General features: G+C 48.1%; 11 protein-coding genes across 11 annotated transcripts; 3 read left to right on the forward strand and 8 right to left on the reverse strand.

The window, feature by feature from the left end:
* Positions 1-51: 51 nt before the first annotated feature.
* Positions 52-4036, reverse strand: FOBCDRAFT_167597 (uncharacterized protein). The gene is made up of 3 exons (XM_059608436.1): positions 3539-4036; positions 965-3488; positions 52-915 (listed from the first exon to the last, which is right to left on the reverse strand). The coding sequence occupies exons 1-3, from the start codon at positions 3927-3929 to the stop codon at positions 123-125; spliced, it is 3708 nt and encodes a 1235-aa protein (XP_059465775.1). The 5' UTR covers positions 3930-4036; the 3' UTR covers positions 52-122.
* A 665-nt stretch (positions 4037-4701) lies between these two features.
* FOBCDRAFT_230896 (uncharacterized protein) lies at positions 4702-5518 on the forward strand. The gene has a single exon (XM_031189636.3). The coding sequence runs from the start codon at positions 4969-4971 to the stop codon at positions 5422-5424; it is 456 nt and encodes a 151-aa protein (XP_031033621.2). The 5' UTR covers positions 4702-4968; the 3' UTR covers positions 5425-5518.
* A 48-nt stretch (positions 5519-5566) lies between these two features.
* On the reverse strand, positions 5567-6673 carry FOBCDRAFT_230897 (uncharacterized protein). The gene has a single exon (XM_031189637.3). It carries the CDS (start codon positions 6613-6615, stop codon positions 5644-5646), a length of 972 nt encoding a protein of 323 aa, XP_031033622.2. The 5' UTR covers positions 6616-6673; the 3' UTR covers positions 5567-5643.
* A 146-nt stretch (positions 6674-6819) lies between these two features.
* Positions 6820-7921, reverse strand: FOBCDRAFT_263917 (uncharacterized protein; the record flags this gene model as incomplete). Its single annotated transcript, XM_031189638.3, has 1 exon — positions 6820-7921. The coding sequence occupies one exon, from the start codon at positions 7919-7921 to the stop codon at positions 6959-6961; it is 963 nt and encodes a 320-aa protein (XP_031033623.2). The 3' UTR covers positions 6820-6958.
* A 583-nt stretch (positions 7922-8504) lies between these two features.
* Positions 8505-9259, reverse strand: FOBCDRAFT_144398 (uncharacterized protein; the record flags this gene model as incomplete). The annotated part of the gene is made up of 2 exons (XM_031189639.2): positions 8505-8938; positions 8989-9259. 2 exons carry the CDS (start codon positions 9257-9259, stop codon positions 8505-8507), a joined length of 705 nt encoding a protein of 234 aa, XP_031033624.1.
* Positions 9260-11286: 2027 nt separating this feature from the next.
* On the reverse strand, positions 11287-11774 carry FOBCDRAFT_206117 (Glyoxalase/Bleomycin resistance protein/Dihydroxybiphenyl dioxygenase; the record flags this gene model as incomplete). Its single annotated transcript, XM_031189640.2, has 2 exons — positions 11287-11308; positions 11368-11774. 2 exons carry the CDS (start codon positions 11772-11774, stop codon positions 11287-11289), a joined length of 429 nt encoding a protein of 142 aa, XP_031033625.2.
* Positions 11775-11950: 176 nt separating this feature from the next.
* Positions 11951-13429, reverse strand: FOBCDRAFT_322718 (uncharacterized protein; the record flags this gene model as incomplete). The annotated part of the gene is made up of 1 exon (XM_031189641.3): positions 11951-13429. One exon carries the CDS (start codon positions 13427-13429, stop codon positions 12002-12004), a length of 1428 nt encoding a protein of 475 aa, XP_031033626.2. The 3' UTR covers positions 11951-12001.
* Positions 13430-14601: 1172 nt separating this feature from the next.
* FOBCDRAFT_189144 (cytochrome P450) lies at positions 14602-16168 on the forward strand (the record flags this gene model as incomplete). Its single annotated transcript, XM_059608673.1, has 6 exons — positions 14602-14669; positions 14719-14910; positions 14964-15115; positions 15168-15406; positions 15511-15725; positions 15772-16168. Exons 1-6 carry the CDS (start codon positions 14653-14655, stop codon positions 16166-16168), a joined length of 1212 nt encoding a protein of 403 aa, XP_059465776.1. The 5' UTR covers positions 14602-14652.
* A 1425-nt stretch (positions 16169-17593) lies between these two features.
* On the forward strand, positions 17594-19188 carry FOBCDRAFT_189145 (uncharacterized protein; the record flags this gene model as incomplete). The annotated part of the gene is made up of 2 exons (XM_031189644.3): positions 17594-18987; positions 19088-19188. Exons 1-2 carry the CDS (start codon positions 17982-17984, stop codon positions 19186-19188), a joined length of 1107 nt encoding a protein of 368 aa, XP_031033629.3. The 5' UTR covers positions 17594-17981.
* A 376-nt stretch (positions 19189-19564) lies between these two features.
* Positions 19565-21270, reverse strand: FOBCDRAFT_189148 (uncharacterized protein; the record flags this gene model as incomplete). Its single annotated transcript, XM_031189646.3, has 2 exons — positions 20337-21270; positions 19565-20289 (listed from the first exon to the last, which is right to left on the reverse strand). Exons 1-2 carry the CDS (start codon positions 21250-21252, stop codon positions 19565-19567), a joined length of 1641 nt encoding a protein of 546 aa, XP_031033631.2. The 5' UTR covers positions 21253-21270.
* Positions 21271-21990: 720 nt separating this feature from the next.
* On the reverse strand, positions 21991-23377 carry FOBCDRAFT_189150 (uncharacterized protein; the record flags this gene model as incomplete). Its single annotated transcript, XM_059608674.1, has 5 exons — positions 21991-22346; positions 22393-22523; positions 22601-23060; positions 23127-23163; positions 23219-23377. The coding sequence occupies 5 exons, from the start codon at positions 23375-23377 to the stop codon at positions 21991-21993; spliced, it is 1143 nt and encodes a 380-aa protein (XP_059465777.1).
* Between the last annotated feature and the right edge of the window lie 325 nt (positions 23378-23702).

Raw genomic sequence — 23702 nt, forward strand, 5'->3', positions numbered from 1 at the left:
ACTGACAGCTGCGTAGCGGTATCAACATCACACCAACATCACAAACTCGACTTCAATCATTCCACATCTTCTATTACACATCTATCATAAACAAGTACACATAATTCATCTCGTATATACATCTAGTTATTTTCAATCATCGTCTTCAACTCGGCAAACTTGACCGGCTTCGGCAGAAACAGGTCCACGCCCGCCGACATGGCATCCAGCCTCGCATCCGCGCTCGCCAGCCCCGTCAGCGCAAACACCGTCGTCCGCGGAACCTTGTACTCCGCCTCGAGCTTGCGGATCCTCTTTGTAGCCTCGACGCCGTTCATGACAGGCATGCTTATGTCCATTAGTACGTAGTCGAAGTGCTTCTTGACGAGTGTCCCCGGTTCTGCGTCGCCAATTGTCGATTTTTTAAACGTCTCGACCGCTTCTTCTCCGTTCTCGGCTTCTTCGTAGGAGAAGCCGTATTTCTTCATGAACATTGTTAGAAGGTTGAGGTTGATCTTGTTGTCGTCGACGAGTAGAACGTGTGCCTTGCTTGGCATTTCTGGTTTCTTTTGTTTTCGTGTATCTTGTGAAGACTTATTGTTCACCTCCTTCCTGAAGTCTTCATTACTCTCCTTCTTTTCGTTATTCTGGCCATTGTTTCGACTGTCGTGTTTGGTTCGGCCTTGTTCTTCTTTTCCTCGTGGTAATGGTGAAGTGGTAGATTCCGACCAATCCGGCTTATTGCCTTTATCTTGGTGCAATTTCGAGTTCATCTGTTCTGTTGCGTCCGCTCTGTCTGGAGTATCCTGCTCTGTTGGCGTTTTGCCGTCTGTCTGCGCACTTTGGATCAGGTTTCTGTTATCATCGTCATCTCTGACTTCCCCGATCCTGTTTAAGCATCGACTGAATACTTGTGCGAGTTTTCTGGGGCCACATCTAAGAACGCGTTAGTATCCGTGTAGAATTGCACGCGGGCATGACTTACGGTTGTGGAATAACTTCAACCACATCTGATAATCTGGCCAAGGCCTTAGCCTGAGCTCTCGATATTTTCGCCGCTTCCTCTTCATTCAGACTGATGATGATGATGGGTGCTTTCTTATTGCGACGGCCGTCTATCGCAGTCTCCTCAAAACGCTTTTCGAGAGTTTTCGCGGATGGTGGTTCACAATAGAGATAGAAATCGGCTTTGGGAACATCCGTGTCTACCTCTCTTGCAGCCTTCATGTTGAACCAACTTGAGAAGATTTCCATCAAGGCTTCGTTGCGCACCTCAACTTGTTTAGTAATGGTTTTCGAATGGAAGTCCTCGCTCGCTTCCAAGAGCACCAAAGACCTTCCCCGAAGTTGTTCGACCATGGAAGCCATAGGCTCTTCCGGTTTAGGGTTCTCTTCAGGAACCGGCTCGAGACGGAGTCGGACTTCAATTTCAGTACCCTTATCCTGTTCCGACTTAACCTCGAGCGTTCCTCCAAGTGAATCCACAATCTGTTTAACAATGCTCAAGCCCAGACCGGTGCCAGGTTGGAAGGAATCTTCCTGGCTGAAAGGAACAAATAGGCGGTTCTGTTGAAAGTCCTCCGACATTCCCTTTCCAGTATCCGTGACTCGAATCAGGACATCTATTCTAGAATCGCCACTGATCTCTTGCGCCCGCACCGAGACAAGTACGAAACCCAGCGCTGTGTACTTGAGAGCGTTACCGAACAGATTCATGACAATCCTTCGAAGGGCGCCAGGCTGTGTCTTGACCATCCATGATGCCCTCGGGCTAATATCCAGAAGGATCGATACAGGATGATCGGTTCCTGGCTCTGGGGCTCCTTGGCTATCTTTGCCGCCCAATACTGCATCATCTTGACTCAGTTGCTTTCTGGGGAGCTTTTTAAAGTTGTGACCAGTTGCCACAGCGTCGACAACTTCTTCGACAAGAACGGACAGGTCTACTGACGCTGTCATATTTAGACTCTCCATCGAATCAGAAGAGAGACTAATGATCTTGTTGTGCTTTGCGCCCTTTCTCAACTGTCCGCTGCCTAGATTGTTTATCTTGCTGAAGTCAAGAACGTGGTTCAAAGTATCGAGGAGTGTCTTGCCACAAGTTGCGATCGAATTGACAAGGCCGACTTCATACGAGTCGGTTACTGCGTCTTTGAGGAACTCAGCGGCACCCAAGATACCATGTAGCGGACTTCGTAATTCGTGACTCATGCTGGCGATGAATGTGGTCTTTGCTGCTTCGTTCTTTCGTGTGTTTATTCGCCCGACTTGACTTGTAATACTGTTGCCGAAGGCTCGTAGATAGGAAAGGTCCTCGTCCAAGTTCATCATGCGACCTGGCACTGAGGTCCAAAGAAAACACCCACCAACGAGCTTATCTTCGACATAATCGAACAATGGTAGGAAGACAACCGCCTTTGCCCCAGGAATCTTCTTAAGGAGTTCTTTGTGGTCAATCTTTTCTTTACGTCGCTTGCTTTTTCCTCCAGCGGGAGCAGGGCTACCATCACTCGCACTATCGTCATCGGAAGAAAGACCGGCTCCTTCTTCTGTAAACGTAAACGTCTTTCCTTTTGGAAATAGGGAGAAGTACCTCTCCAGAGTTCCGATAGAGAACGATGGGCCCTGCTCGAGGTCCAAGGGCTTGCTCTTGTCAGCTAACGAGTAAGCAAGAAGTTTGCATGGCCTTGACAGCGGTGATGTCTCGGAATCAGAGCTCTCTGTGCTGAAGGCATCGGGCTCTGCAGCGATTTGCGTCGGCAGTCCATCAGCGTTCGTGGCACCACCCTGTTCTATCTGTACCGCTCGGGTTAGGTGCTGAACGTTGGAGGCTGTGGCGCCAAAGAGCACAACTCCATCAGCGAGGATTGCAGATCGTAGGTTATCGGCCGCTCGGTGGTACATCCTTGATAAACCATCCGTTTGTGGCTTGTGCTTGCGAGGCGGCGATGTAGGTTTTTGAGCTCGTTGATTGGAGTCAGGATCGACCTTGCGCATAGTGTTGTGCAAGGAGGAACGTCTAGTCGCCGTGATAGTCATGCCTGGAGGGCGTTTAATCGAGGGTCTTTGGGGCTGATCCTCCTTTGAAAGTATCGGGTCGTCACTTGAGCAGCCTTCGATGAAGGTTGCCAATCCGCGAACGATGCGTTCGCCTTTGAACCTGTCAACACGGTCGCGCGCCCATTCCAAGTGTTCAGTGATAGCTTGCGCAACACTCTGCATAAACTTCAAATCCTCGATCGATAGTCCATCGCGCGGTCGTTCGTCTGAAACAGCATACGCTCCGACCTTGTATCCTTTTCGTGAGAAGATGGGTACGCCAGCGTAGAAGCGCACACCTGGTTCGGATTGGACATATACGCGCGATTTGAAGCGATCATCGAGGCGACAGTCGGGAATGATAAGGCCAGAGGCCGAGTACGTTTTGCCATCGGGGTCGCGACCGATGCATGTATTGTGTAGGCAGTGCTCGCAAACGGCTTCTGGGCGGGAGAGAATGGAGGTTCCCACTGCAAGTAATTAGCCATGAACACAAGGAAGGAGCTGTGTATGTCTCAACTATAGAGATCGTCCAACCTACACCACAAATCACTGTTATATTCAGCTATTTCGGGATCTTTCTTGTCGCCGGTCTTTTTTGCACTAGATTCTTCCTCAAGCGACCCTAATCGCAGATTTCGCGTGGCTTCGGCGAGAATGTATTGATGAGAAGAATCGATGAGCGAGACCATGCAACGCTTCACGTCAAGCCGAAAGACAGCCAGTTGCGCAAAGGCCGTGAGCGCTTTGTCGGAAGAGGGCTGAGGCGCGTGTGCGTCATTGACCTGAGATGGCGCGTTGATGCTGTCGACACTTCTGGCGACCTTGAGAGAGGAACCTTGCGCTATCTGCCAGCTCTGGAAGTAACCCTGCACCTCGCGTTCGCGTTGCAGCTCTGCAGAGCTTGACATTGTATCGTGGTATGAGAAGTCATGTCATGTCTTGGTTGGTTTATTCGTGGGGATGATGCTGGGGAGCGGACAGGGACTGGAGGTAGGTGGTAGCCGCAAAATTTGGGTGGTCCCCCTCTGTGGCATTGCGTCATAGTTGCCTCCAACGTCACCTGGAAACGGTCCGTGAGCTGGGGGATCTAGGGCGATTCTAGAATAGTCACATCGCCCCAGAAATCGAGAATTCGCCTTCTTGTTTGGTCAGTGTTTTTCATCTGGGCCCGAAAATGAGGTCACGCCAGGCACCGTCACCAAAACAACAAGGTTAGAGATCGATTAGCGGTGACCAAGAGATTTCCGAATGCGATTCAGCCCATCTTTTCTTTCCCACAAAGTTATAGTCCCACGTGCTCATGGTCTCTGAGCCTCGACTGAGCTTTTCCCTGTTTGTTCAACTCATGCATTCCTTGCCGAGTCAAGCTTTGCCAAGAGACAGGCTGGCTGGTTGCGGGGAAGAGGTCTTATTTAACTAGGTATGAACAAGGGGAAGAAGAAGAAGAAGAAGAAGAAGCCATATTTATGATAAATGTATAGGTGTGATGATATGTATTGTAGGAGCTAAGATTAGGGCCTAAGACATACATATCTTAACAGTTTATGCTTCAATGAAGATAGAAACTCAATCGCTATCGTGGAAATAATAAGACCGGCAAAGTTTTGATCCGTCCGCTACCAACAATTCATCGCAGTTGGCAATCGCTTACTCCGAAATCTCCCGCCCCCAGTTGCCAATTCAGGAAACTACATCCAACTCCTTGGGGAATACTCCTTGGAGAATCCTCCTCAGATAACAATAAGCCATCTCCATTTGACGACAACCCAGCATGTAACCCGATGTTCTTAAGTCAGATGAGTTCCAGTTAGTAAGCACTCTGTTCGCAAAACAAATAAATACACCGCAAGACCTCGCATTGTGTTTCTACTTTCTATAAGCAATTCTTCATCTCCCAACCAAGCATTTCATTCAAAAGACTCATCATCATTTCAACTACATCACAACATGGCGTCCTCTACAAAGCACACTGCGCGATCAATTCTCGATGCATTCTATGAGGCTGAGCGCACCTTCATGGCCTCACCACCCGACCAACGCGACTTCAGCGCCATGGCAGCAACTCTATCCGAAGAAGTTATTCTCAAAGAAACTTCTGGACTGCCCTTCGCTGGCGAATACACCGGACATGATGGCTTCCTGCAATGGGCAAAGTCTATGCCCGAGTACTTTGACGAAGTCCATGTCCAGAACCCCGAAATATTTGAAAAGGAGGGCTCAAACCGCATCATCTCTCTCGGGTATTTGCACCTAAAGGTTCGCAAGACGGGAGAACAGCTGAAGTACCCATTGTGCCAGGTCATTCAGGTTGACCTGGAGGCTGGGGTTATAAAGAGTATCATGCCGTTTTACTGGGATGTGCATCATTTGAACAAGGCTATTGGATATACGCCGGACCTGTAGAGGTCAACATAGCAGTGATGGACTCAGTATTGGGACCCTCTCAACTCTCAGAATAACATAGAGAATTATAAAATTACAAGTTTGTCTCGTGGAGTCTGTTGACTTTGCTACAAGTCTCTCTCTTTGGCATAAGATCTGTTCCCTCAGGGGTATTGGGCCATATGATGCCAAACAAGTCCGTTGAAGTATAAAGCATGAATTTCAGTAACAAAGGGGTGTCTACCGATAGTCCGCAATAATCTTATCACAATACTCCACAAAATCCGCAGCAGTCCCCGTTCCTCCCTGCTCTTTCGACTTGAGGTTCTCCAACAAATCGGGCCTCGGGTTCGGATGAAAACGCCCCCAAGGCAAGATAAACCTCCCCCCATCCTCAATCTGTAAGCCCGGCGAAAGACCAGACCATAGGTTGGTATAAGCACCGAACTTTGCATGATAAAGCAGCGGCGAAACGATATAACCGATAATCGACGGCATGTGGCGAAGCAGGTTGCTGTGGAGATTTCCAGGATTATGACAAACACTCAGGACACCATGAGATCCAATCTGGTGTGCGAGCAAGCTGGCGAGGTACCAGTTTCCTGTCTTTGAATTCGTGTAGTTGACTTGTTGGTCTTTCGAGGGATTGATGACTTCTTCCATCTTGACTCCGCCCTTTGGGACGGAGAGGTCTGTGACGATGGAGGCCGTCCAGACTACCCGAACTGAAGCTGGGGGCTGGCTCTTTGCAGTTTCTTTCAGAATTGATACGAGAAGCTGCGTGAAATACCAAGGCCCGATGGCGTTTGTTGCCATACTCAGTTCATATCCCTGAGCTGAGACTGAACCAGCTGGAGGGTTAGATACTCCTGCATTGTTGAACAGGACATCAAGTCTTGATTCTCTCGACTTGAAATCTTCCGCAGCTACTTTTATGGAATCCAGGTCATCGAGGGCTATCTTGAGAAAGCTCAGGCTGCCGCTTGCATCGGGATATTGTTCCTTGAGTTGTTTGATAGCTGATTCTGCTTTCTCTTGTGATCTTCCAGCGATGTAAACGGATCCGCCAGCTTGATAGAGCATACGACTCAACTCGAAACCTACGCCGGAGTAGCCGCCTGTGACGATGAAGACGCGTCCATTCTGCGCGGTGAGGTCCTCCTCAGTAAACTGTGGACTTGGGGGAAAGAATAAAGAATATGTATTACCCATCGCGATTATTCGTCTTAAATGATAGTTGTTAGTGAGTAATGGTCTTGGCGGTGTCGATGAAAGAGCGGGGATAGTTGTGACGTGCCCGAACTTGGGGGCGTTGGTCGAGGTGACGAATGCTCTGCGGATGCGGCCCTATCAACGTCAAGCTGTGCCTTGCCTCTCACACTCTGATACAGGTCTAGCGTCCATAGTTTAATTTTTGAATGTCAATTTCCCATGCATTGATAACTATTTTATGCAGCGCATATTTCTCTACCTTCACTTTCTATCGTGTCCTATTTATGTGTGTTAGCAGTCTAAAGTCTAACCTTATGGCCAGTAATCAGCTACGTAGCTACCTTCACTTTCGTGCGGCCAACATCTCCACGATATGAGAAGTCAATCTCTCAGTCATCTTCAGTCCAGGATCATGATCTGGGTTAACCTCCGCAACAGTGAGACCTCCAACCTTTTCACTTCCAAGCAGCACTTTGAGCGCTCTCATCATATTCTCAAACTCCACACCAGTAAAGTTTGGAACGTTTGCCAAGGGAAATGTCCCAGGGTCAATCGAGTCAACATCCAAGTGAACCATAATGATATCAACCTTGTCTTGCAGAAACTCAAGTGTTTCTCTTGCACGCTGCTCAGGATCTTTCGCCACGGATGCTGAGCTGACGACTTTGAAGTTATTGTCGAAAAGATACTTGAAGTGCTCTGGTTTGTTTCCAGGAAGAGACATGTTCGTGCCAAAGAAGACAGTGTTCGAAGCATCACAGACAGGTTCGCCTGATGAACGAGAGAACTGCCCCATGCGTGGAAGCGCACCGGACAACCGAACCAGATGTGCCATGTTCATCCCAGCAAAAGTGCCAATAGAGCTTGGATCTGTAGGAGAGGTAAGGTCGGTATCGGCGTCGATATAAATCAGACCAACACGTTTAGGCTGAGACTGCGAGTCGGCATGTTTCCAGAATGCTGAGAGGATAGCTGGTAGCATACAGCACTCCCCGCCGAGAACGAGCTGGAATTCAGGTTGTTTGCTAGAGGATTTGAAGTTTTTGCTGATGGTCCGCTCAACGTCTTCGCAGACCGAAATATTGATGTCTTCGTTGCGTGCACCGCCTGCGCTGAACGTCGTAGCTGAGAAAGTAGCTGGCGCCTTTAAAGCATGGTGCTCCGAGACAGATGGCACAGCGGCATCTCTTAATTTGCTAACGATACCAACGTCTCTGAATGCTTGGGGCGCTTTGGATTTGCCTGGAATAATAGATCCACAGTCCGCAGGGACGTAAGTGATTGAGACTGATCGCGATGCTGCCATGGTGTATCAAGTGTCGTTCGTAGATTGCTGTGTTGATGTTGCCTTGCAAAATGTTCACGATTTTATGACCGCTTGATTGATGTCAATGGAAAGGCGCAAGACAGACCGAGTTAGCTTTATCATGCAAAGACTTTCCGTTTGAGCTTCATTTTACCCCATTCCGATGTGACGTAGGTTTTGTCAGCTACAGGGCGTAAACCAAGGAATTTTTCAACCCTGATGACAGACGCCAATCAGCACTAAGTGATATGAGGAATCTGAAAGGGAAAAATATATCTTTTCGAATCTCACAATCATCCGATGAGTAGATAGATCAGCCAATTATTTGTTTCACACGTGTATTGTGTTTACTCGCAAATCGGTTAGTGATGCCTCACAAGAGATAGGTGCAACAGTGTAACATCGTGAACTTTTGTTGGTAAGAGTAATTATATACAAAGAAGACCATTGGCCATAGACATTAACCCAAGATGCCTCCCCCGTAATATCATAATTATGAATTAAGTTCATGTAGCTATCGGCCTATCCGAAAGGTTTTGTGCTCATAATATGCTTAATGTAGCTGAACCCAGGAGGAAGCCATTTAAACAGCAAGGCTAGCAAGGAGGCCAGTGATGGGAAGGAGGACAGGAGCCAGAACGCCGTTGCCGAGACCAGCAAGGAGAGGAGTAAGACCGGCAACCAGACCAGGAACAATGGCGGAAACGAGGCCAATGACGAGGACGAGAACCTTGGTGAGGATCTGGAAGACAGAGTGGAGGATGGAGATGAGCTGAGGTCGGAGGCCGGTAACAGTGACGATGGTCTTGACAGCAGTGAGAACCTCAGAGACGAGGACGACAACGAGGTTAAGGACAGTGTCGACATCAGAGTCGGCAACATCGAGACCAGCAGCACCAGTAAGCTTGGTGACGATCTCAGTAAGCTCGAAGTGAACGGACTCGAAGCCAGGAATGGCCTTGGTAGCACCGGCGTCCTTGGTAAGATCACCAGCCTTGACCTTCTCAGCAATAGAGTCTGAACCCATTAGCACTAACCCAAATATCAAACTCCAAGATGTAACTTACTCAGACCAGTGGTCTTCTTGTTGATGTTGCTAACACCGCTCTTGAGAACAGTGATGAGCTCCTGAGGGTTGGAGATAGCAGCACGCTTAGCAGGAGACTTGGTAGCCTCATCGACGATCTGCTTAACGCCGACCTTGGAAACGATGTTCTCAGCGCTGTGAATAGCACCGTTGACCTGCTCAACAGAGCGGGTGTCCTTCTGAACCTCAGGAACAGGAGAGGCGATGGCCGAGATGGCGAGGGCAAAAACGGAGAAGAAAGTGGCCTTCATTTTGAATGTGGCTGAGAAGAAAACTAAAAGAATGTTTTTCAAAGGAGTGTGGTGTAGAGAAGAGTTGGGATGATGTGATGATGAGAATAGGTTTGACGTGGTGAAGAGAGGTCCTTATATAGAGGTTTCTTACCAAGGGAGTATCTTGAAAAAGAGATTGAAGATGTCACTAGAAGTCGGTAGTCTTGTCGATCACTCTGGTAGAATGGAGTCGTGATAGTTAGTGTGGTGTTGAGCCCACCGGGAGCTGGCGGCATCATGAGTCTCAGGTAAGATCCACGCCTTATGGGGCTCTGAGCGATTTCGACACTTGTATCGCAATGGAAAAGTAGAAGTTACCCTGAACCTTGATATTATCATGATTTTACAGCTCCTCATCCTTCCTGTATGTGTTTGGAATTCCGAATATCTTCACATCTGATCGCGACCTTCTATTAACACAAGACGCTACTAAACGTCACACAAATGACAGCAAAATACGATCATCGCCTCTTAAACACACCATCTCAGCCGTCATTTCTCAACCTCTCTACGTCACTTCCCCCTTACAGTCCCTATTTTTCGGAAATTTTGTCTGGTCCAACTGTGGGGAGCTGGACCTACCGGGTTCCTAGCCTTACGCAGCCCAGTAGTGTCGATCTTAGCCGCACTGAGCAAAGCAAGCCCCTCCCTTTATGTTTTGATCTGCATCACTGACTTGTGCTGGTGAAATTGCAGCATTTCGGTTCAGTGGAATCGAAGATCTTTGGCTCTTTCTGTACGATCTAATGGCCGCTACTGCAGGAGTCTCAACAACTTTGCTTATGCGATTTACTGCTTCATGGCTGTGATTTGGTAGAGCAGTATGTGGATCAGGGAGAGCTGGGAATGGAGCACGTTTTGGTACCAGGCTAATGGTTCATGGATTCCTACTTGGAGAGACAGGTCAGAAACATACCACTATCCTCGTGTTGTCGCGAATCATGCCAAGCCTCCCTATACTCCTACTTTGTATGCCTTTCCACTTCTTGGCCGCAGCTTCAGTAGGCCTCCCAGTGATCTACCGAAAGCCAGATTTGGCCCCACGTGCCCTTGGCTGATCGGCACTTGGTAGATCGTGACCGGGAGCTTGGTTGGACTGGAATGGGGAATAGGAGATAAGCTCTACCATACTCTGGGTATAGTCCCCGCCGATCTTATTCTGAAGATGCCGCTCCCACTTTTCCTTACGATATGAATCGGAAAAGGAGGACACCGCCCAGTTGCAATGGGTCTTGGTCATGACGACAGTTGCATTACAGGTTGCTACCAAGGAACTGGATGCCGGAACTGAGATTGCCGAGGCAGGATTCATGCGAGGCTTGCGTGAGTTAAGGTGAGGGCCAAGTTCCGCTAATTCCGACTCAAGCGCAGCGGTTCAGCCAGCCACTTTGTTGTAACTAGGTATGCATAATCCATAGCAATCATATACATACTTCGTCTCCAAGTTTCTGATATGCTTGTACGTAAGCTTTTGGGTATGTTGTACAACTCCTAAATATACCTATATAAAAGTACAGCTTGACGCATCTGTGGCCCAAAAACATATCCTGGGGCGATAGGTGGAACAATTCGATGTTGTTCCAACAGGAAGATTCTGCCAGGCCAAGGCACCATATTCTCTAGGTGAACACGTTCAAGAGATGAGGCTAGAAGTCTCATGGACTTGCACAAAACACAATGACCCACGATACGTCCTTGGCATGTGGAGTTTGTTCCTCCTGGACCACTGTAAATTTGTGCAAAGTCAGACTATTCAAATAAAAATCCATTGGATGCTAGCAGTAGTCACACAGAGCTTCTAGATGGCTAAGACCACTCTCTAGGATGTGGCTTCAGGTTGTTATTCGACGAAGAACATGAAGTCTGTTGCTTATCGTGATGAGGCGAGATCTAATCACAGGATGTAAACAGAGAAAAGACGATAGAGGACTTTTATGTACCTGAACCCCACGCATGGAAAGAAAAAGCCGAACAAAGTGGTAATCTAAGTTGACAAATCTCAGCCCTTAAGTCGAGTACTGGGAAAGTCTGTGAACAGTCAGCAAATTTTCACAAAATAGCCATTTCGACCAAAATTTCAGACTTACTCAATCAAATTCCCGTCAGGGTCACGAACATAAATACTCCTAATCCCTCCCATAGCCCCCGTTCTCCCAACAACCTTCCCCCCTTCCAGAACCTTTATACCCTCCTTCTCAAACCCCCCAATCAAGCCCTGCAGATCTGTCCCATCCTCTATAATAAAGCACAAATCAGCGGTACCAGGCAAGGCAGTTCTAGCCTTGGGCTCAAACTCTTTGCCGCGCTGATGAAGATTGATCTTGTGAGTGCCGAATTTCAAGGCGCTGCGAGGTGGAGACGATGGGTCGGTTGCTGATGTGAAGGTCTCGGACTTCATGCCGAGATATTTGATGTACCACTCTATGGTGGCGGGGATGTCATTGCATGTTAGGACGAGGTGGTCGATGTCTTTTACTACGGCGAAGGAGGACATTGTGAAGGTTGATGTTGATTTTTTGGAGGAAGGAAGTGCTTGATCATTACGCAATGCCTTTTATGAATGTGGGGTACGGCGTTGTGTTAGAGAGACCGAGATGCCTCGGGGATGGCTGAGAACTGGCCGATGGAAGTGAACCACTGATGAAAGAAATAGATTTTCAGTCCATCTTCGTCAACCCTTACTAAAAATGGTTCAAATTAAATGTGACAAGTCCTCAGTTTTCAAACCTTGGCTAGTACAGTATCCCACTTCGCCTTTGGTTCTGCATCTTCATCTTTGTCCTCGTCCATATCCTCCTCCTCCTCCTCTTCATCCTCATACGCCGCATTCCAAGGGCACCAATCCACAGATCCAGATTGTCTATCAAAAAAACACCACTTTCCCCGTCTCGCTTCACACTCGACCCCACGGTCCTTCAGAAATTGCATAAACTTGCCCGCAGGGAAATCCAAAAACGGCGTACCATCTTCTTCTAAACCAGCGACTATACCATATAGGTATACCCGCTTCAAGCATAGCTGGCTCGTCTCAGAAGACATAACTGTTTCCACCATCTCAAGAAGTATCTCACTTGCATGAGACCATGCCCTTTCGTCCATCCACATGTCTTCGCTGTAACCATCACCTTCGATATAATCAGCCGCTGGTCTTTGTTCCAGAACCAATGTCTCAAGTGTTTTCATAGAAGCCTCTAGAATTCTAAGCCAATCGTCGTAGCAAGCTGACTCGGCACGTTTTGACCAACTATATGTTGCGAAATCGTTGGTGTAGCATGACTCTGCCGGATGACCAAGAAACAAATGCTTTAGTTTCGGTAAATTCAACTTGTAGTCACCATAGTCTGTGAAAGTGTTCCCCAGGGGCCGAGGGATGATCATGTCGTCGGCCAGACTTCCGTAGTCTGACTCGGAAACACTTCCATCATCCGTATTTATCTTCTCGCATGGAAGGGGAGTAAAATGAGGATCATTCGATAGATATGTTGAGATGGGACGGTCCAACATATCTAGTTCCAGGCGTTCTAGAGTATCTCCTGCTTTAAGAAGCCATGCTGGCACTTCTGGCGGCATGTAACCCGAGAGCTTGAGGAATCGAAGTTTGAGAGGAGATCCAAGAATTTCAGAAACTTGCTCCTCGGCGTCTTGAGAATAATAGTAGTCTCCGTATAGTTCCAAAGTTTCCAAGTTGGAGAAATATGGCAAAAGATGCCAGACTTGAATGGCCTCAGTATCCACAGAGTCATTATCCTTATCCACGGGCCTCCACGAGGGATCAATCACGGTACAAAAATGCCTTACACGCTGGGTGATTTGCTGCAAACGATTCGGGTTCTCTTTATGCATTATTTGCAGTATCTCGAAGAACTGAGCAGCTTTCATACGCGCACCTTGCCCGTTTCCCCATTTCTGCTTGGAATGATAAGGCCGGCGCGCTGGATCTCGCGCTGGAGGAGGAACTTTGAGCTCGTGCCTGGACTCATGGTAGCCATCCTCGTGGAGTTCAATGTCAGTCCAAAGAAGCGGTGTTGCAATTTCGTTGAGGCGCTTTGAGGTTCGAGCAATGGTGCTAAGGTCATGGGCTGTGATCTGCGAAAAGATCTGGAGTTGGATCTCACTGGGAAGAGTATTTAGTGTTCGGTGTGAAGACATAGTAATTGAGAGAAGTTTAGCCAGAAAGCCACGTTGATTTTGACAGCTCTTCGCGGTTTAAATGAGTCGTTCTGCTCACCAACTTCGCCTAGCGCTTATGGAGCTGCCTCGTGAAGTGGATAACTATCCCGGTCCGGCTTCCGCTCATGATCGTGAGTGGTGAAGTGCATAGGCAGCATGGCTTGGCGTTTTGGTGAGTATTGGGCATACTTACCAGAAAGTCGGGCTGAAGTTCTCTGACTAGTCCAACGATTCTCGTAAGGCTCAGCGACCCTGTTGCAAGTTGCCAAGATACGGATTGAGGCAGATGTTTATGCTTAATTAGCCTCGTCGCTTACCATGCCCAAGTTATGATGCAGCGCGTATATGTAGTTATTATATTTAAGCTTGTTTTATTATTGCTTTATTGCGTAAATCCGAGCCTAAGCCCTATATTCGACCATATGCAGGTATGAAGACGCGAATGTAAACATACCACCGCAGCAAATCCCTAATTTGGCAATGCCCCTCCGAGATTCCGAGCAGAACCAACATCATCAGACGATAAAGAAGCAACTTCCGAGGGGTACCTTCCGAGAAAAGCAAGACTTTCCATTCAGCAGTGGAGTGTATTACTTGTCTGGAACACGAAGACATTAACCGCATGAATCACCAGCGAAATACAAAGTCGATGATTCGGCAGGAAACGGGCTGCATATGCACGGTGATACGATTCTTGTCAGACTCCAAGATTAGCCCCTCAATATGATGTGTTTTGACTGAATAGGAATGCATGTGAAACATATATCTGACATTTCCTGCTGCTGGTTTCTTTGTGTCCTTTTCATCGTTTGTTGAAGTACCGTGATCATGTTTGAGATATCGACCTTCTTTTCGGGGGTTGCCCTTGGATTTCTTCTTTATATCAGTATTGGAGTGATCCGAAATGGCTCAAAGAGGCCTCCCCTTCCTCCGGGACCGAAAGGTCTTCCTTTGTTAGGAAATCTGAGCCATCTTCCGCCGCCTGGCGTGTTTGAAGCGCATCACTGGTTGAAGTTCAAGGACCTCTATGGTACGACCTCCAGTAAAAATAGAGTACACAGCGAGCCATCTGCTGACAACGACCAGGGCCTATCAGCTCTATCACGGTAATGGGGCAGACGATCATCATCATAAACAACTGGAAATTTGCATCACAGCTGCTGGATAAAAGATCCGCAAAACATTCCTCCAGACCCAAGATCATGATGGCGGGCGAAATGTGAGTGATGATTAACTTTGTGATAGAGTAGCACGGCTGATGTATATAGGGTCGGCTGGGAAAACTCACTTGGTTTCTCGCCATATAACGATCGCTTCAGAACGTATCGGAAGAACATGGCCCGCATTATCGGATCGAAAAGGGCCGCAGCAAAGTATGATAGGCTGCAAGAAGCTGAAGTTGCTCACTTCCTACTGCATGTCTTAGACGACCCAGAGAGATTCATGGACCATATCAGGAAGTCGGTTTGCTCAGCTCTCAGTGAAGTTGGGGGACTACGCTAACATTGCTAAGGGAAGCGGGCTCGGTTATTCTGAAAATCGCTTACGGATATACAGCTGAGCCTTCCAAAGAAGACATTCTCATCAAAATGGCGGGCCAGGCCATGGACGATGTAACAGCAGCTGGTGTGCCGGGTGCATTTCTAGTTGATATACTGCCCCTATGTAAGCTGCCTTAAACACAACCCCTGCCTGTGCAAACCACTGACGCTCTCAGTACGATACGTACCAGACTGGGTTCCGGGCGCGAACTTCAAGAGACTTGCCAAGAAATGGTCTTCAGAGCTGGACGATCTTACTGAAAAGCCTTATGCTTTTGTCAAGCATCAGCACGCATCGGGCAAGCAAGACAACTCATTTGTCTCACGGCTTCTTGAAGTGGGAGATTCGACTGAAGAAGCGAGGTTTACGACCAAGTGGTCTGCCTTGTCACTGTACGCTGCCGGGGCTGATACGGTACGTTGCTGGGCGGATATTATGAGGAACATTCGCTGACGTGGCAGACTGTCTCTTCCATTTCTCTTTTCTTTCTAGCAATGATATTGTATCCTGATGTCCAGAAGAAGGCCCAAGAGGAGATTGACGGCGTAATCGGCAACGAGAGACTACCTAATTGTTCAGATCGGCAAAGTCTTCCTTATGTCAATGCGATAGTCAACGAGGTTCTTCGATGGCATCCAGTCGCCCCTATGGGGCTGCCTCATACAAGCACTGTAGATGATGTGTTTGAAGGATACTTTGTTCCCAAAGACGCACTGATCATGCCCAATATCTGGTGAGTACTTCTTGTCGGCATCTGGCCTTGACTTAGCAGTGCGTAGGTACTTTGCCCATGACCCTGAGGTCCACCACGAGCCAATGCGCTTTAACCCAGAACGGTTCTTGTCTACCGACGGCAATCAACCTGAACAAGATCCGCACATGTACACGTTCGGCTTTGGGCGCCGCGTATGCCCGGGGCGTGTCTTAGCCGATAACGCATTGTTTCTCAACATCGCTCAGTCACTCGCTGTATTGCATATCAGAAAAGACGAGAATGGTGCCCAACCTGAACTCCTATTTACTCCCGGGATGATCAGCCACCCCGAGCCGTTCAAAGCCGCTATTACGCCAAGATCGCCACACCACGAACAATTAATCCGGTCATTGGAGCAAGAGTACCCCTGGGAACAGAGCGACGGCCATATCATAGAGAACATGCAGCGCCAAGCATCGTGAACCCCAAAAACAGCTGTCATTGCAAGGATCCAAGTCGATCAGAGACGATGCAAAATCTCGGTGTTACTCAACTTGGCATAAGCAAATCTAACATGTATGCTTAAAGTTTGCCACTAAATTCCCCCCTCAGCTCAGAGGCCACTTGGTGCCCAAGGCTCCTCCCGGAAGCATCGCCCGGTGAGATTCGCGCCCCGGGGAGATCATGGAAACGAACGATACTGAATGGGGAAAGTAATATCGTCCCTTGCAGATGTGCTACACATGAGCTGTCAGGCAGGTGATTTGATTGAAGCGGATTTCGTATATTGGGGGGTCTAATTTTGAGGCGGAGGGCAATAGCTCGCGGTTGGAAATTGGTAGGCTGCTTTGCTGCTTTGACTGTAACAGGGGGCGGGGCTGGAGCTGAGCTGGCGGGTTTAGGCATTAAAGAAAAAAGTGGCAGTGAAATCTGACAAGTGTATCCTAACCCAAAGCTTAATTCTTCATTCTGTATCCGTATCTGTCAGCAAAAGCGGGATAAGTAATTGCCTCAATTCTGCATTGAAGAAACAAAGAGTCTTGGCCTCGGTAGTTCCGTTCCGTGAGACGGAACTCGGTACTCCTACCCTTGCAAGTGCTGAGAGGCGTTCTGTGATGGACTCCCAATTGAGACAGCACTTACCATTGCGTAATCTACAACAACGAGAGCATAAAATTGACGTCGCATTGATTGACAATGCATCTCGATCAATCATCACTGGCGGGCATGGAATTTTTCCGAGGGCTCCAAGCTACGGGCGCTGCGCTGTGACCTACGCTTAATTCATGCATATCGCGAGTCATTCGCCTCGACTCTTGCTTCATGACAGTCACTTTTTACTGCTCTAACTCGAGGCGATTGACTGTGACATGTATCTGACTGTCTAAACTCTACGCCTGAAATTTGAGACATGAATTACTGGTAAAGTTGCAGCAGTCTCGACGTTTGCAGGCTGAGACTGTCACTCAAGGATATTTCGTGGTTTTGCATGTAAACTCTAAATACTGCCCCCTTGTCATTCATCCTTGCAGCATTTCTCCTGATGACATTGTCCTCTCCCGATGACCTCTCCCAGCTTCCGGACTCGAACTGGCAGAATGTCACAACTTGACAGCTCACATACTTGGCAGAGCCGTGGACAAGAGGTTATATTAAGATATTTCATGGGGGTTGAGGGAGTTTTTTACCCAACGCGGTTGGCGCGTCGATAGACCCTCATGCCTAGTCCCTCCCCCCCCTGGTTAAACTTTTACCGGCCCAACGGATGGGTGTGTCCGTGTCTTGTTTCATTGGCAAATCACCCCATGTCAATTGGACAGTTGAGGCTTGGGACTGACCGAGTTTTACGTGCTCGTTCTTCGTTTAACCCAACCATTGCTCGTTGCTAACCTTGTTCAAGCCACGAGCACATGTTTGATGGCTGAGACATGAATGACTGGGCTAACAATAACGTCTGCGGGCCTTGAATCATGTCCAGGCTTACGCTTGAGCTTTTAGCGGTTACATCCTTGAAGCATCAATTTTGGGTCCGTTCGCATGCCCCCATGCAGGGGGGATGCTGATGACGATTGACTGAACAGGTTATTCGTATTAATGAATGAAAGAGCGGCCACACAAAAGATGACGCGCCAGATCGACACGGGGAGCCATCCATATTAACGTAGCACCCAAGCTCTTTGTCTTTCTTCTTCTTCCCTTTCGCCAAGAGCTGCCAACTGTTCACGATGCACCCGTACCAACTTCAATCTACCTTTCCTTAATGACCGTCGTACGTCCGTCGGAACCGCCGAAACCATGGCCGCTGAGTCTGGGGAGACAGGCCAGACGGGGCCAATTGTCGCGTCGTTGCTGGTCAACATGGTCATCGCGGGCCTCTTCGCCATAGCTTGCTACAACTGTCTCGAGATCCTCATCTCGCTACTGAATCGCTTCAAACGGCATGATGGTCTTTATTTCTGGAGCATGGTGGTAGCGACCCTTGGGATATTACTGCACAGTATCGTGGTCATATTGAGGTACTACAGCTTGGGGCCCAACTTTTTGCTCTGCGTTTTGACGTGCGTGGGCTGGTATGGTATGGTCACCGGTCAATCTGTCGTGCTGTATTCTCGACTACATCTCATCGTTGAGGATAAGTCGAAGACGCGATGGGTTTTATACATGATCATCATCAACTTCTTCATACTACATGTTCCGACGACAGTCCTCTTCCTCGGAAGCAACACCAAACACTCGGCCCACTTCATCGGAGCCTTCAACGTCTACGAGCGCATTCAACTGGCCGGCTTCTGCATCCAAGAAACAATCATCTCAGGCCTATACATCTGGGAAACGTCGCGGGGCCTCAAGCCGATCTTCGCCGTGCGCAAGAAAATGGAGCGCAAGATCATGCGATACCTCATCATCGTCAACATCCTCGTCATCCTCCTCGACATCAGCCTCATCCTCACGCAGTACATGAGCCACTTCAACATCCAAACAACCTACAAGCCCGTCGTGTACAGCATAAAACTCAAGATGGAGTTCGTGGTGCTCAATAAATTGCTTTTACTCGTCCAGCACAGCGACTGCAATTGCATGCACGTAGTCGGCGAACCCGAAACCCCACCGCCAGACCCTTCACACATAGAATGTCAATCCATCGAACGAAATTCCTCTACACGAACAGGAAGCGACGTTCCCATTCAAATGAACGTCGCTCCAATTCAGATGAACCACGTACAACAATACGATACCAACGCATCGTCGCAGTCGGGAGGCCGTCACCAAAAGGCCAACCCTCTACACTTTCTCGACTACTGTAAGTAACCCTCCCTTATCTCGCCCTTCAATTCTAACGCATCGCAGAACAATTACTCACACGCCACATAGACAGCTCATAACTACAACGCCTCCGTAAGCTCTTCAAACAGCCACTGAAGCACGACCCTCACCGCTGTTACGAGTTCCCCAACTGCAAATGCCGAAGCCATCACCCGACACTGAGGCTTCCGTAAGCTAATAGCGCCACAAAGCCACCTCGGCAATAAATAACTTTAGCCGCGTCGTTTCACTCATCTCGCCATTCGTCATACGGCGCTTGAGTTGGGGTTGACATTGCGTCTTCTGACACAACTCGGTGACGACTTGGCTACATACAATATCGTTTTGGGACCAACCATTTTATTTACGAGGATGACGCCGCCCAGAAAGAGGCGCAGAGCGACCTCGAATTGAACAGAATTGTCTCATTTGCAATACAGCATATCATTGGGAGGAGTTCAGGATTAAGGACAGTTCATTTACCAGGGGCAAACACGGGACCCGACCAGCAACATTGATACCCATTGATTCTCATATATCATCTATGATCTTAATATAGAAATCCCATGACCAAATTACTCGAAATTTTCCATTCTCGTTTTTATCCTGGCTGTGTCCTTCCAACGAAGGACGAACTTGTGATCATGCTCATGCGCTACGCGACGCCAAATTCGAAGCATGTCTTCCATCGGCGGCTGCAGCTTCTTCCCAACAATTCTCATGCAAGGCTCAACTTTGGCGCTGTTGTAAGAGGCCCTGTAGCCCCCGATCACACCGACATTGATAACCATTCGTTGTAGCCGGGGCATGTGAGAAGCTGCCTGTCCTGCCGCGCAGAGTAGTTCATGTGCATAGTCTGGATCAATTGGACCTCTGAATTCATTGACGACGAAACTTGAGAAATAACCTCGCGACCGCCCACTCGGTGCACCCCATCGTTTGGTTTTGAAAATGTCAGTGTTCGGATCGTCCTTATAGGGTACCGCGAGCCACTTTCCAGCGGGGGTTATCGCAAGAAACCCGATCTCATAGTATTCGAGTTTCGACCAGCCGAGACAGCCAGACAGAACTTCTTCTGATGGACCCATTGTAGTCAGTTCGAAACTTCCCTTCGCCGAGAATCGCGTTGTGTTCTCGCGCTGCGAGAAGTTGAAGAGCGCTTGGCTAAGGTTATCGTAGTTTTCTTCTGAATCTAGTATACTTGTGGGTATGTGCGAGTGATCCCGTGATATACCTCTTGAATAATGAAAATCGAAGTCGTAGATGCTCTGTGGCAAGATAGACAGCGAACTTGCGAGCTCTACAGAACTGTCAGCGACTCAGGTGTGTAGCCCATGGAGACCTTACTATTTCTCAGCTCATTTCTGAGACCTTGATCTTTCAACTCTCTATCACTAAGATGAAGTTTGAGTTTCTTCAGACACGGCATCTTGCTTCCAATGATGCATGCCGTGTGAGGTTCGAAGCATAAACTCCACGAGACAAGTTCAAAACTGCATGAAGCTATGGACGGCAATTCTGGTAGCTCCTCACCGTCGTGGTTCATACTGAGATAGACAGTTGTAAGCCAAGGGCCTTCTAGGGTATTTGCTTCCATCTCTTCAGGGGCGGAAATGCGGCTCAGTCCGTATTCCCGAGGGACTGGGAAGCCGAGCCGTATATCGATGTATGGTTGGTGATTCTCGTGGACAGGAGCCAATTTGAGGGTGTTGAAGAGAATTCTTATGATCTTGGCGAATACTCTATCGTAGCCTCTGTCTCTTGGATGGGGGAAGTCGATTACGCTAGTGATATAGTCACCGTCGCCATCAACGTCGTCTTCTTCAACTCCTTCGACCTCATCCTCGGATGAGACATCTCCGGTATCACCTCTGGCTCTGAAAAGGTCCTTTCTTATATCTAGTTCTGGGGAGAATACAATGGGAGTATCCCACGGCCGCGGAAGCGGAAAGGCGATGAGAACTGCGATAAAGCGAACATACCCCAGCCGTCGATGAGTGAGATACCCGTGCTGTGCCGCCTCAACCAGCCTCTTCGGCGAGATGACAAGGGTATGAAAAGTGAACGGTTCAAAAGCGAGCTGCCAATTGTGTGAAACGGCGGCGAATGGAGCAAGGGAATTATCTCGTGATAACGTTCGGGGAATTTTCAACGTGTCATCAGAGTCCCAGACATCGAAGACTGTGTTGATGTCAATTTGTGGTCCAGACGCAGCAGCTTCCGCTGCGATCATGGAGAGGAGTTCAGTTGAGAGGCGATCCATTTTGAGTTTGGGAATCGCTGGCGGTTAGTCTAGGTTCCTGATGATATCGATACGTAAGTGGGCTCGTATGGGAATGGGGTTTCACGTGATGGATTGACGTCACGGGTTTCAAAGGTCGACGAAGACATGTCAGGTCAGCAAGACAAAGCTCATCTCACGGGGAGAGTTTAAAAGGCAATTAATAATACTTTCATATTCACAGATGCTCGAGCGTTAGAAATACACGATTGCTCAGAGTGAAAGTTGTTTATGAATATTTGTTGCCGTGTTCGACTGTGAACAAATGATACAGGAAAGGTCATCAAGTCATCATCAGTGACTTGGGCACAAATATCTGGTCTATTTATGAAAGAATGATAAGCTCTCCACCATCTCAAGTGTGGAATGGGCTTTCAAGTACATTGCGGCAAACAAATGCTTTGTAACAGCTCGTTGGGGATTTTCATTCATAAGCAGTATGCCAAGGCACCATGATTGCTTTGACTTTCCACTGAGCCTTGTCAGGAAGCTTCTGATAAATAAGTGAGAATACACCAGCTGTATCCATTTATAAGACCTAATATGACAATTCTGACTGTTCTTGCTTGAAGAAAGACATTCTGTATCAATATGTGCGAAGTTTGGTATCTATCATTATACTTCATATCATACATTGCAAAGTCGCTATACCAACCTGAAGAGGCTTCCTTCATTCTCCAACAGAAAAGAATACTCCAATCCAGCTTCCCCCAAGATCCCCTACTCATAGTATATTCTTGTCTCATTCTTGACTTGAATGCCCTGTACACTTGTATTGTGTGCGTGGCTGTTAGGTCTCTCATCGGCGCAACTAGTGATGACAGTGTTGTGATTGGCGACACGCTCTGGGTAGCCATGAAAGTTCATATCATCAGACGATCCGTCTTCAAGCTCGGCAAGCTGTCGCTGCGAACTATTGTCGTCGATTTCTTTTGTTCGAGTAACGTTGGTAAGCTTGATACCCCGGCTGCTAGTCAGGCCGCTGATAGGATTGGGACCAGTTGAGTTGGACTTCGATGAAAGTATCGAGCTCGAGATGACCTTGCGGAAGATAGGTCGGATGATAGGGAGACAAGCTGTCAAGGTTAGCATCAAGGTCAGTGGTCATGCTATGCTACTTACAAGAGATGATTGCGAGGTAGGCTTCTGTGCCTGCCCAGATAATGACTCCCCTAATATCCCTCGCCATTTCAGTCGTCTTGGGATTGAGGTTGATTGCTTCGATAAGCACAATGATCGAAGCTATACAAACGCTATAAGGGAGACCAAGTTAGCTTCCTACTAACACAAGGCAACCAGAGATGATGAGGTAAAGATGACCAAGACTTACAAGATACCAAACATGAACAAAGCGACGACAGCGATCTTCTGTCCCGGGCGAAGCTTGAGGCTCTTGACCTGAAATACAGGCAACGACAACACAGCAATCTCGAGCATAAGATGTACCAGCGTCGTACCAAACATGAACTTGGCAGGGTCGATGTTGCATACGGCATTCTTGATGTTGTGGTTCCAGTAGGCTTCGACAGGTATGCAGTGGAAGATGGTCATGAAAGTTCGGATGGTGAGCCAGATCACAGTGCATCCCTGAAGGATACGGATTCCCATTCGGATGTTTGAGACACTGAATAGGCGCCAGTAGAAACCAAGGATAGCAAGCTTGGAAAAGCCAAGGGACATTGCGTATGTGAACTCGGCAATAAATAGACCGAATCGAGCGTACTCCTCAACTCTCTCGGCTGGTAGAGGAACGTCCGCCTTCACATGACCAAGACCCATTTTCACGGCCCCTGGAGAGAGATTAGCAAGATGTGACTTGACAAGATCGATGAGTCTGAAGATGGCCATATACGTACAGTAAATCGTGAAGCCAAAGTAGAGAGAGGCAGAGGTCTTGGGAGAGAAAGATCAGTAAGTGGATACCAACAGAGGGATAAGTACAACTCACCCAGGAGAGCATCGCGAAAAAGTCATCCCACCACAATGCGACGTGTGTAAGCCTTCGAGATATCAGACGACAGACCAAGAGAGCTGTGGCGACAGAATAAGTGATGATCTGAGAGCTCATCACCCCAGCATCGGGTGTGTAGTGTGTTGCGGTAGCCATTATCGGCGAGTGAATGCAAAAAAAGAGTGGCAGAAGAAGATAAAGCAGAGGGATACTAAGACATATGATGTATTAGTACCGATGGGTCTGCCCAATTACCCGGTCGCTGGTAAATGGAGAAAGAGATAAACGAAAAAGAAAAAGTCCCGCAGGGCTGATATCTATAAGAATAAAATGGGAAGACAATCAAGGCACGAGATGTAATGAGGAAGAAGCTAAGAAATAGGATCTACAGCACTACAAAGACGAAGAAACAGGGGAAAAGGCATTACTACTCATTTTCTCGAACTGTCAGTGCACTAACTCAAGACCAACAGCAGAAAGA

The sequence above is a fragment of the Fusarium oxysporum genome, chromosome IX (genome assembly GCF_013085055.1).
Source record: "Fusarium oxysporum Fo47 chromosome IX, complete sequence".
Lineage (NCBI taxonomy): Eukaryota > Fungi > Ascomycota > Sordariomycetes > Hypocreales > Nectriaceae > Fusarium > Fusarium oxysporum.